The sequence below is a fragment of the Zeugodacus cucurbitae genome, chromosome 5 (assembly GCF_028554725.1).
Source record: "Zeugodacus cucurbitae isolate PBARC_wt_2022May chromosome 5, idZeuCucr1.2, whole genome shotgun sequence".
In the NCBI taxonomy this organism is placed as follows: Eukaryota; Metazoa; Arthropoda; class Insecta; order Diptera; family Tephritidae; genus Zeugodacus; species Zeugodacus cucurbitae.
The window spans coordinates 13966264-13979455 of NC_071670.1; the positions used below are offsets into that span (position 1 = coordinate 13966264).

General features: G+C 25.0%; 1 protein-coding gene across 2 annotated transcripts in view; it reads right to left on the minus strand.

Moving 5' to 3' along the window:
• Positions 1-2305: 2305 nt before the first annotated feature.
• Positions 2306-13192, minus strand: part of LOC105219497 (serine/threonine-protein phosphatase beta isoform) — an 80222-nt gene continuing 69335 nt past the window's right edge. For both annotated transcript variants that reach the window (XM_029045102.2, XM_011195672.3), the window contains 4 exons: positions 4856-5203; positions 4427-4770; positions 3437-3571; positions 2306-3363 (listed from right to left, as the gene is read on the minus strand). In XM_029045102.2, the coding sequence (XP_028900935.1) occupies positions 3247-3363; positions 3437-3571; positions 4427-4770; positions 4856-5203 (944 nt within the window). In that variant the 3' untranslated portion in view covers positions 2306-3246. The remainder of the gene's footprint in view (positions 3364-3436; positions 3572-4426; positions 4771-4855; positions 5204-13192) is intronic.

Sequence of the window (13192 nt, forward strand, 5' to 3'; positions counted from 1 at the left end):
ACTTTGGAAAAATTACACTTTAAATTGGTAAATAATTGAATTGACTTAAAGTGTATGTTGTTATTGTTTGTATTCATATATATTTTTTTGGATATAACGCATTCGAAGAGACTTAGCGCTTGTAGCTGGAAAGTTCGAAAATTTATTAAAAACCAAAATGATGTTCAAAATAAATATGAAAACAATTAGTAAAAAAAAATATAATTTAAAAAAAATATAATTAAAAAAAAATATAAAACAATTTAATAAAAAAAATAGAAATAAAATATTAAAAAAAATATTGAAAAAAATAGATCCAAACATTGAATTTTTAAAAAATTTGTAATTTATGAAAAAATTGAATTTACTAAAAATTTTAATTTATAAAAAAACTTGAATTTATGAAAAAAATTAATTTCCGAAAAAATTTAATTTATAAAAAAATTAAATTTATGAAAAATTAAATTTTTGAAAAATCTTAATTTATTAAAAAAATAATTTATGAAAAATTGAATATTTGTAAAATTTTGAAATGTATTTATAAAAAAATTTCATTTATGAAAAAATTGAATTTACGAAAAATTTTAATTTATAAAAAAATTTCATTTATGAAAAAATTGAATTTACGAAAAATTTTAATTTATAAAAAAATTTAATTTTTAAACAAATTTAATTTACGAAAAATTTTAATTTATAAAAAAATTTTATTTATGAAAAAATTAAATTTACGAAAAATTTTAATTTATAAAAAAATTTAATTTTTAAACAAATTTAATTTACGAAAAATTTTAATTTATAAAAAAATTTCATTTATGAAAAAATTGAATTTACGACAAATTTTAATTTATAAAAAAATTTAATTCATAAAAAAATTTAATTTATGAAAAAATTGAATTTACGAAAAATTTTAATTTATAAAAAAATTTAATTTTTAAACAAATTTAATTTACGAAAAATTTTAATTTATAAAAAAATTTAATTTATGAAAAAATTGAATTTACGGAAAATTTTAATATATAAAAAATTTAATTTTTGAAAAAATTTAATATTTAAAAAAATTGAATATATGAAAAAATTTAATTTATGAAAAATTTAATTGATGAAAAAATTTTATTTACGAAAAATTAAAGTTACAAAAAAATGCATACAAAAACTGTTTTGCTTTCAATTCAACATTTTTTACATCTTCGTGGCAAATACTAAAATGCAAAATTATAGTGTAAATGCATTTAAATGACTACCATATTGGTTGTCTACAATTTTCGAAAACACATTTTTATACACAATCACAACTCATATGTTTTATTTGATTTTCGAAAACATATTTAATGTATACAAAGTAAATATTTCTTTAAACTGCAATGTATAAATGCATTTTAATTAAATTGGTGTTTGAAATTTCGCATATTCGAAAAAAAAAATTCATTTATATCAATTAACATCGCATAAGTTGTCTAGAGTTTACAAAACGTTTCTATCATTCAATTTTATTTCTCGCAAGTAAACTTAATTTTCGAAACAATTTTTTTCGAAATTTTTAATATCGAAATAAAAAAAAATATTTTTTTTTTGGCTTTGCTTTTTATTTAAAATTTACTTTGTTTAAAATTTACACGAAAATTTTTTGCAATTTTCGAAAACAACTTCTTCTTCGAATACCTAATAGCGTTTATTTGATGAAACGAACTTTTTCCATTAAAAAGTAACATTTCGTAGGCAATGTTTCATTTTCGAAAATTTAATTTTAAATTTTTTGTTACTTAGAAAAATTTAATTTTTTAATTTTTATTTGTTTTCGACTTTTTCTGATTTAAAAAATATAAAATAAAAGTTTCCAAACTGTATTCATTTCAAAATGCATAAAAGTATGTTTTCGAATTTACAAACTCCAAAACCCATGCTTTGCGTAGCTAACTGATACACAACTGATATAAACGGTTTTGGTTTTATAACAGATTAAGCACTCTTCCTAACAGCAGACTTGGAAAAAACAAAAACAATAAAATATTTTGTTTGTGGTCTCATAAAAAAAAATTGTGTAATTATTTTTGTGTACCTTAACAACGAAAATACGTATATATATTTTCAAAAGAACGCTTTTGTTGCACATTTTTCGAAGCATTAATGGTTTTATTAAATAGTAACGGCATATTCTTTACGCTTTTGAAAGTTTTCAAAAATTTACACAGTCCAAGCTGATATTTTAGAGCAGTTGCTTAAATGCGCAGAAATGCTGACGATCGTTGGTTTCGTAGTAAATATGCATTTTCGAAATTAGCACAAAACTAGTAAAATACAATATATAAAAAAGCAGAAAAGAAGAATCAACATTTTGTACCAACAAACTTTATTTTCCAAATGCATTTTCTACAGTTATTTCGAATTTTTTGTTTTTAGCTTTGACAGTGCACTCAAATTAATTATACTTTCTACTTTTCAACAAACAATTCGCAGTAGTTAACAGGATTTAGAGCGCATTATCTTCGAACATTTCTCGCAGCTTTTCACACATTCAACTATACACTTTTATATATAACAAATTTGTATGCATGTACTTATGAATTTTGAATGTCGTTTTTTTTTCTTTACCTTTTTTGCTTTGGCATAAATTACAATGAATTTTCTGCAACAATAACAATTTGCCATGAACTTTAATCTTTTTAAATGTATAATTGGATTTTCGAATTGTTTAAACTACTTAGGCTTCATTAAAAGCATACAAATATAATATGAATAAAAATACAGAGCTGTTACATATACATACATAGATATTTTCGTTTGTGTTGACCGTGTACACTTGTGTGTTACGGTGTATAGGCATTTGATAAGCATGATTAATATACTTTTAAATAAAATCTTACTGAGTAAACGTTAGCAAGTTGTTGCTTTATATTTTTGTTTTTGTATTTGTTGTTATTTTTTTCATCTAAATTATGTTGCACATTTTCTTTGTAACCTGTGTATTGTTTTTGCATTATTGTTGCTGTAATTGCTGATATCTCATGGTTTAACTCCTTCATTTTTTATATTTTTTTTTGTAGTTTTTGTATATTTTTGTTGTTTTTTTTAATTTTTTTCAATTTTAATTTTCAATTTTCGCTCTTACTTGCTGATAGCGCGCTTCGTTTGCTTTTTCTTCTTATTGTTTTTGCTATTACATTGTTTATTTTGTTGTTGTTGTTTATTTGCATTTTCATTAATATTCTCGAATTTTAATTTAATATAGTAATTAATTAATTTTTAAGGAAATGGAAGTGGATGGATATATTATTTGCCCTTTTTATTCGATGCTATTAATGGTGCATTGCGTTGTGGTGTATTGGGTCGCGATGAATTCATGCCGCTGTACAAGTATTTCGCTTTCTTCTCCGACGGCTTGAGAATCTGCAAAAAAAAATTAAATTAAATTTTGAAATTAATATATACATATAGATAATATTTTTGTATTTATGTTTACCTGAAACGAGCACATTAACGTATCATCCACAGTCATCATACCGCCTGCATTATCGAATTCACCACAGTAGTTTGGCGCTGAGAAGAGCGTGACCAGTTGGCGGCGCGCAAAGAATTCATAGCCATCTTCAACAACCTAGAAGAGAGTTTAAATCATTTTTTTAGAAATACTGAAAAAAACCGAACTCGAAAATTTTCGAAATTAACAAAACTTTCGAAAATAAACATTATTATGTCTTTTAGCATTTTAATTATGCTACAATAGCAGAACTCAAGAGAACTTCAAAAACCTAAAGGAGTGTACATTTTTTTTCTCAAAAAAAAACCGAACTTCGAAAATTTTCGAAATTAACAATATTTTCGAAACTAAAAATACTTTTCGATTATTTTGTCTTTTAGCGTTCTAATTATGTTACAAAATCATAACTCAACAAATGTTAAACATAAACTTAGAAATATTTTGATTTTGAGTTAAAATTAAGACTTTGAAATTAGTTAAAGATTGCAACAACTAGTATGATTTATTTTATTTAATACAGAGAAAGGTATACTTCACGTTTCACGCAAATAATAAAATAAATAAAATACGTATAAATAATGACAATTCGGCATTGTTTCGAATAATTAAAAAACACTATTATTTCATTAATTAAGTCAAAATTTGTATACAATGTCAAAAAGCTTATAGATACTTGCCGTAAAATTTTAGATTTAATACGAGGTAGTCCTTAGAAAACAATTTCGAAATTTTCGATATTACATTTTCTTCGAAAAGAATTTGCATTTTATGTTTTTTTTTTTTTGTTATTCAAGAAATTTCAAAATCGAAATTCGAAACCTTGCAATTTTTCGAGATGTAAAATATAATAAAATAAACTTAAAACCTTTCCAAAAACGAGCAGAACCAAAATATGTATAGAAATTTATTTCTCTAATATTTTCGAAATCAAAAATGAAATCACGTAAAAAATAAATTCGGTAAGTCACCAACCTGATGCGCTCGACAAATGAGATCCAACTCGTGTCGATGCAAGAACTTCGACACCACATCCACACCGAATGTGAAGCTCACACCACGATCATTCTCACCCCAACCCTGCACGTCCTTGTCCGGATCACTCCACAGTAAATCGCACAAAAGGCCGGTATCGGGTACATCAGTTGGACGCATAAGGCGACGTATCTGTTCCATGCCCTGTAAATCGGGACTCAGACCACCGTGACAACAGAAGATTTTCTCATCAATAATAGCGGCAACGGGTAGGCAATTGAAGCAGTCTGTAAAGGTCTTCCACAATTTCACATTGTAGCGGCGTTTGCACTCGTCGTAGAAGCCTAAAAGAGAGTAAAGGAGCAATATATTAAAATTTGGAGCCTGATATGAATATTGAATCAATATTTATTTTTTTGTTACACTCACCATAAATCCTATTAATACTGGCGCATTCGTGATTGCCGCGCAGCAAGAAGAAATTCTCGGGATATTTGATTTTATACGCCAACAGCAGGCAGATGGTCTCCAACGATTGTTTGCCTCGATCTACATAATCGCCAAGGAATAAATAATTAGCGGCTGGCGGAAAGCCACCATATTCGAAGAGACGCAATAAATCTGTGTATTGACCGTGTATGTCGCCGCATATGATTAACGGTGCTTCGAGTTCCAGCAGTATGGGTTGTTGTAGAAAAATTTCACGTGATTTCAAGCAGAGGCCGCGTACTTCGGCTTCGGACATCTGTACAGATTTGCCGGCACGACAGCTGCGCACTGAAAGTTGTAAACAAAATTAGAAAAATTTATTATTTACATATATAAAAAATATAGCATACTTTTTAGAGCATGTACATATAGATTACTGTTATATAGTTATGTATATTAAGAGGCGATAAGAAGACAGAAGAGCGCAGTACATTGAGGTAGAGTCAGCGTTACATTACAAGTGTGCTTTCGATATTTAGAGAATATATTTGACGTTGGATGTTTATGAGAGCTTTACAGATGAAAAATCGCAGCATAGTTTCGGGCGTTTGTATTTTTTTCTATTGTTTTCTTAATTTATATTATAAATAAACTAAAATTAAATATTTTTGTCTAAAATATTATTTAATGAAATAATAAATTCGTCGTATTTATATATTTTTCGAAATTAATATGTTTTCGATGGTAAGTATGTAATTATTGTAACTAAATAATGCATTTCACTAAAAAAAATATTAAAAAACTTAAAAACTAAGTTCGAAAATTTTCGAAATTTAATTTTTTTTTCGAAATTTAAATTTTTTCGATTTATTTTTAGTAAAGTAAGAGCTTGTCCCTAAATAAACTTAAAAACTAAGTTCGAAAATTTTCGAAATTAAAAATTCTAAATTAAATTTTATTAAATTAATAAAAATTAAATGAATTCAAGCTATATATAACGCAAAAACACATTTAATTAAGTGTTGAACACCAATAGCTACATACAAAATTACATATATTATACCATACTAGCCCGATCTGCACTTGAGATTTCACCATTGATGTATAAAAATAAAAAAATGCTACAAAAATTCAATAGAAAGTAGAGTGCTTCTAAAAAATATATAAAATAATTTTTGCAATTAAAATTTAGTAACTAACTTTAATAATTGCCCAAATTTTAAGAAACTCCGTCGTATAAGTAAAAGCAAATACAGCAACATACACCATAGCATTTAAGTACTAGTTCTCAGAATTTCGGCATAGTCATTGTTTACACATAAAAAATATTTAGACAGCAGCAAAATGCTGTTTAGTATTTTTAACGATGAAAAAACTTCAAACAATTGTTTTCTTATTCTGTTTTATTCATTTCAGTTTAGGTTATGTAAACATATGCATAAGTTAAGAGAAAAAATAGAAAATTCCATTGCAACCTATGCAAGCTAGAGAACTCATAAAATATCGTGAAAAGTGTAAACTCACAGCTGGAATTATACCGCCGTGACTGTCTGCTTGCATTGCATTGCTTTTGAGTAAATAAAGTGAGGTTATGCTCTTCGGAGTCTATAAACAATACAGAGCAGAAGATTTAGTCGATAGTTCAATACTCTTTTTTTTAATGTTTCTTTGTTTTCGATTTTGCTTTTCAAAGTCTGCGTGCACAGTTCTTTCTTTGCGCGCCAGTCTTGCAATATCCGCATTGTTGCCGACCGCCTGCAGTACACAATTTTTTGTTAAGATTCTTAGTATCGTGAATATAAACAATCAGTTTTTCAATACAAAAAACAACCAAAATACTCATAGATATTACAAACAAATGTTTAGTACATTTTTTTAGTATTTTATCGATGAAAATAAAATAAAATTAAACGTAAATAAAATAAATGATTAAAATAGGAATATGAATGTACAGAAAATAAATAAAATTATATAAGCTATTTTAAGCTATAAAAATATATAATCAGTTTAGATAATTACAGTTAAATTAACATGAAAATAATTATTTAAAAAATTTACGAAATAATACTAAGTAAATAAATAAGAAAAAATGGCGTAGATTTACAATGAAAAAAGTTTTATTGACTAATTGACTTAATTAAAGAGAGGACTAAATTACTTTTAAATTAAGCTTAATTAAACTAAATGAAACTAGAATTTAATTTTCAATATTTAATTCAGCAAAAAAATGTCATCAAAATTAAATCGAAGGTGTATCTTAAGTCTAAATTGAATATAATTAATATTGCATAAAGTGAAATAAAATAAAAAAATATCAACCAAAGAGAAGATTTTATTTTCTTTACATTTTAATTAAATGAAGTAATTTCAATAAGTATTGCAGACAGCCACTTTGTTAAGTAAATTAGCAAGGTAATAAGTTTAATTGACGCATTTAAGGCTAAATCAATTACAAATTAGAATTTAACATATGTACATTAGCAAGGAAAAAATTTTAATTGATTAAATTAAGCAATTAATTGAGGAAAAAAGCTTAATTAACTAATTGACTCAATTAATGAGCTGAAAAAATAAATTACAAATTAAGATAAAAAAAGTACATAAATTTGATATTATATATGCAATATTTAAACCGAAAATTAGAATTATATCAATTAATTAAATAAATCGAATCTGAAACTAAAGTTCCAATTGAATATAAATAAAATTCATTGAACTAAATAGAAAATTGTATTTTAATTGCATTGTAACTAGATGAAGTCATATGAATAAGTATTTCAGACAGGCACTTAATTGAGTAAATTAACAAGCTAACAAGTTTAATTGAGTCAATTAAGGCTAATTGAATTACAAATTAAAATTTAACACAAATTGGCAAGAAAAAAGTTAAAGTAAAAGTTAAGTATCAATTACATAATCGACTCAATTAACCAGTAATATTTAGCTGCAAAAATTAAATATGGAATTTAAACAAAACTATTATATATTGCTTAAAAATTTTAAATATAAAATATTAATCCAATAAATATTTAGACTACAAGTAAATAATATATAATTCTATAAATTATTGGTGATTTTCTTTAAAAATACTCTATTAACTTAAAAAAACGTATTCAAATAAAATAAATTTACAGTTGCTCCTCACACGAATATTTGTAATTTTCTTTAGTTTTTGAACACATTACTGTTATTTCCCAGGCAACTGTCAAGTTTACTTGTGTCTTCCGCAGCAACAAATTCGACAGCCAACACCAAGCACCAGCACAACACAATGAGGCACAAATAATGTCACAAAGCGTCTTAAAATTGTATAGAAACTGAGTGTCCCCTTGCACAGGAAACGAAACAAAACACAAAAGTCCATGGCAGGGCAGTAGAGAGCGAAGGAACAAAGAGGCCAAAACAGCACGAGCGTGCTCCAAAGCTACTTTAGTGTCATTCATTATGAAAGTCAAGTGAGGTCCGCGCTTGTTCATAAAGACGGAAATAAATAAAGAATTGCGAAAAGGAAAGTGCTTGATGTTCACGACTTGATTGAGCGCCTAAAAGTTGTCAGCGTGCGCCGAAAGTTGAAATTTCTGATCAAATATTAATTAATTAGTAGACAAGTAGTTGAGTAATTAATTATTAATTATTTTGCATGAGCGACAATTTCAGTGAGCAAGTGAGTTGTTTAAAGCATACTTTATGGAAACAAGACTTGGCAGTTGAAACTAGCAGATAAGTTTAGATAAATTATGCGTTAGCAGAGAATTATAGGTGAACACAGTAAGTTATTCACAAACTTATTTATTATTACAATATTCGCCTAGAAGTATGCTATTATTTGCTGACTGCACAAGATATGCTGTTACAACTACGATAATGAATTTATATTGATACATATTATAAATATATTGCTATCAGTTATCAATAACTTAAGTGCATTCGACGCCTAAAGATATGCAATTAAATTTATAATGTACAAATAAATTGCTTTTGCAATGCCAATAAATCAGTTGCCACTATTACGTAAGCACTCATACAAGAAAAAATGCAATAGAAATGCATGCTTAGCTGTTTATTAAATTCAAAAGCGCCTAAAGGTATGCTTGCAATAACTTGAAAGCAAAGTTGTATAAGAGCATAAGATACACTAAATATTCTGATTAATATTACAGTTAAAGTTAAAAATTTAAATTATGAAAAATTTATTATTATTTGTAGCAATAAATTCTCATTTTTTTAAATAAAAGAATACATTTTTTGTATAAAGTCGTACAATTATCTAACACGCGAAACTACTGCATTTTGGCGCACTAAACTAATATGGCACGCGCCTAAAGGTATACTCTGTTTTTAGTATCACCAAATATGCATATTTCATTCATAAAATTATGTTTGCGGCGTATTTAAAATGATGTGAAAAACATTTAAATTCATGTGGATGATGTAAAATTTCAATTACTTTAAATGGTCACAGAGCCTGTCGGTATGGCTCGACTAGAAATATGCATTTATTAATAATTTTTACACAAACACAACGCATCTCAGCCACTTAAATGCTACAAAAATAAAGCGCAATTACAACATACGCTAAAGCCATCACGCCAATGTGTATGCAATAATTATTGGTTAAGTGCGAAAATAAAAATGCGCATAAATTAATATTTAAATTGTGGCATATTTGCGTGCACGCCAGGGAATATGTATATGCAAATTGCTGACGGTTGTAAGGGGGAAATGTACGCTTTGATTACACTGAGTTATTGTATGTACAAGCGATTTGGGTCTATAATTCTCAACTGAGTTATGGTTCTCGTACAATGTGCGCAGAAATGTTGCAACTACTGCAATACAGCAAAAATTTAAACGCAACAAAAATGGGTGAGAGTATTGAATTCCACACAGAATTGCAGAATTTAGTAGAGCCAGGTGAACATATATGCCTGGTTCATGTCTCAAATGTATAATCAATTCTGTTGAACTGTAAAATTCACTTGTATTTTTACGAAACGTTATTTGCAAAATTTTCAATTAACATTGCTGCGCTTCTGACGCAAATTCATTATTTAAAGTTATTTTTGTTATTCTTTTGTTACATTTTTTCTCTTTCGTCATTTCTTCGCTTTTCTTTGGGTTATCTGCAACAATGTTGCACGAAATCCTGATTATACAGTTTTGCTGCTCACAGTGTGTAAAACATGCCGAATTTATAAATTGAAATAATCAAATATTTTGTCGAAGGAAATATTGTCGAAACTAAATTAATTTAAATTTTTGTAGGCTTTAAAACTAAGAGACAATTTTATTATTTTCATGTTTGTTCATGATTTTCTTTAAAGTATGATTTTTATTTTTTTATAATTTTTTTTTTGTTTCTTGTTTTAAAATTTATATTATTTTGGACATTTATTTATGTTTTCATTTAAATTTTTTCATAATGATTTTTAATAATTTATTTTATGAAATATGATTTTGATTGAATAATTTTTATTTTTTATTTTATTTTATTTTTTAAGGTATTTTTTATTTACTTTTTTAAGTGTTGATAAATTTTTTAACACTACTAATTAGTTATTAATATTTTTAGTTTTTGTTAATTAACAATTTTATTATCTTTTTTAAAATTTAAACATTTTTTGACATTTTTTATTTATTTATTTTTTATTTATTTTTAATCATGATTTTTGTTGATTTATTTTATTAAGTATGTTTTTAATTGATTGATTTTTAATACTTATATTTTAAATTGTATATAAATTTTAAGTTTTAATATATTTTTAAAACATTTGTTATAAAATTCTGTATATAATTATTTAATATCGATTATTTATTTATTATTTTATTAAATATGATTTTGATTGAATGAATTTTACTTTTTATATTTTTTATTAAAAATGACATTTAATATAAATTGTTTTTAATTTCAATAATAACTACAAATTTTATTATTATTTATGTATTAGTTTTAATTTCGTTCTTTGAAAATATTTTATTTATTTTCTTTATAATCCTTTCAATATAACGTAATAATTTTAGTAATCATTCGGCTATATTATTATACTAATTTACAATTCATGTTGATATATTTAATTTATTTTTTATTTTTAATTTTATATTCATTATTTTTGAATTTTTGTAAATTTTTAAGTAAATTGTTTTTAAGATTTCTTTAATATTGATTGATTTAAATTTTTAATACTTCAATTATAATTATTATTTTATTTTAAGTTTGTTTTTTATCTGAATACTCCCATTATTAATTTTTACTTATTTATTTATTTTTTTTATTATTGCTATTTTGCATATTTTTATTTTTCTTATAATTGTTATTTAATTTTAGTTTTTTATTATTTTACATATTATTTTTTAATTTGCAAAAATTTTTATTATTCGCATTAGTTCTTATTATTTTGTTACTTGTTTTTCTATTATCGCCATAATTTTATTTTCGTATGTAATTTATTGTTTTCAATAATATTTTGTTGACTTTTTGTATTTGCGATTTTGTGTTATTTTATAATATTTTTTTTTTATATTTCTTTACATTTTTTTTATTTATTTTCTTTTATAATATTCTATATTTTTAGTATTTTATGTTAAACATATTTTTTCCTGTTGGTTATTAATATTAACTATATTTACAAATATTTTTTTATTTAAATAATTAAATAAATAATTTACAATTATGATTTATTTTTTAATTTTCAATTATTATTGGTTTTTTTCTAATTATTTTTTTTTTATTTTTTTGTTATTGTTTTATTAATTTTTTTTTATTTTTTTGTTATTGTTTTATTATTTCTTTTTATAGATTTTTGAAATCTATTTCTTTATTTTCTGTAAATATTATTACCAATTATTTTTGTTTTTGTTGTTATATAGCACATTACTTAATTTTTATTTTATTTTTTAAATATTCGTTCATTAAAATTTTTTTTTTCACATTTAGTATTACTTTTATTATTGTTTTTTATAAAATATATAATTTTTGTAAATTTTTTTCAATATATTTAATTTTATACCTTAATAATTATAATTATTGAATTTTATATTCAATTCAATTTAATTTTATATATTTTAAAAATTTAATATTATTGTATATATATTTAATTATTTTTTATTCTTAAAATTTTTTTATTAAGTAAAAAATTAACTAAAATTCAAAATATTTCTTATTAAATGAATGTCAAATATCATTTATATTTTTACAGTTTGAAAGTTTAAAGTTTGAAGTTTGAAATTTCACTGTTTTGCGATTTAATCATTCAACTAAACCACTGTATGCCAGCCTTTACTCAACCAAGCGTTATGTACATACATAGATAGATACAGCAAACATATAAGCTCATGCATTTGCCTCTCAGTAGCACAATGTAGAATATATATTGTCATTGCTTAGTAAAATCACTATTGTCGTCAAGTCAATCCACACTTTCCCCTTCCGGCAGCAGAAACACACATTTTTTTCAACTGCAAACAAATCAGCAACTTTGACAAGCAAGCATTTTGAACACATGCACATGCATACTCTATCTTATATGTTTGCTTGCAATTTATTATAAATTTATGTATGCTTGTCTATATGTACATAGATGCAGGAGAAGGCTTGTTGAGGATGTGCAAAAGTTTACAGTGTGTGTGTGGGTGCAAGCAATCTCTTAGCTGCCTGTCAGCGTCATTGTCACATGTAAATCTGCATAGAACAAGTGAAGAGCATTCGAATGCGTGCTGTTATATATGCAAAGATGAACGTATATGTACTAGTAGATATGTATATATGCCTGCATGTGTATGTATATATGTGTGTGTGCTGTACATTTTTATGCAAAACGTGCGCTATCAACTATACTTCCTGCCACTATATATGTATATATACATATATATAATATTTATATATATACAAATCTATGTGTGTAAGCTATATATACAGACAATAATATATACATATTAGTATATATGTATGTATTTATGACTGTAAATTACTTTCCAGCAGCTGCATTTGCAACAACGACAATTGAAATTTCCACAACAGTACAGACGAAAGCAAATTAATGCGTGAGTGTGAGTGGGTAAAATGCAAGGATGAAGGAGAGAGAGAGAAACAGAGAGACAATGTGAGTCGCATTTGTTGACGTGACTCAATCATTGTCTTCGCAGCATATAATTTGGTAAACAAACAGCATAGCACAGCACAGCAGCAACAAGCATTAGCATGCTATAGCGCCGGATAGTATGCAACACATTACAATAAAATGTTGTAAAAGCAACTGCAAATCAGTATTAAATGCATTGAAGCTGCAAGTAGCATAGAGTTCATTCAAGCAGACTTGAGACAGTGAGGCTATTATGTAA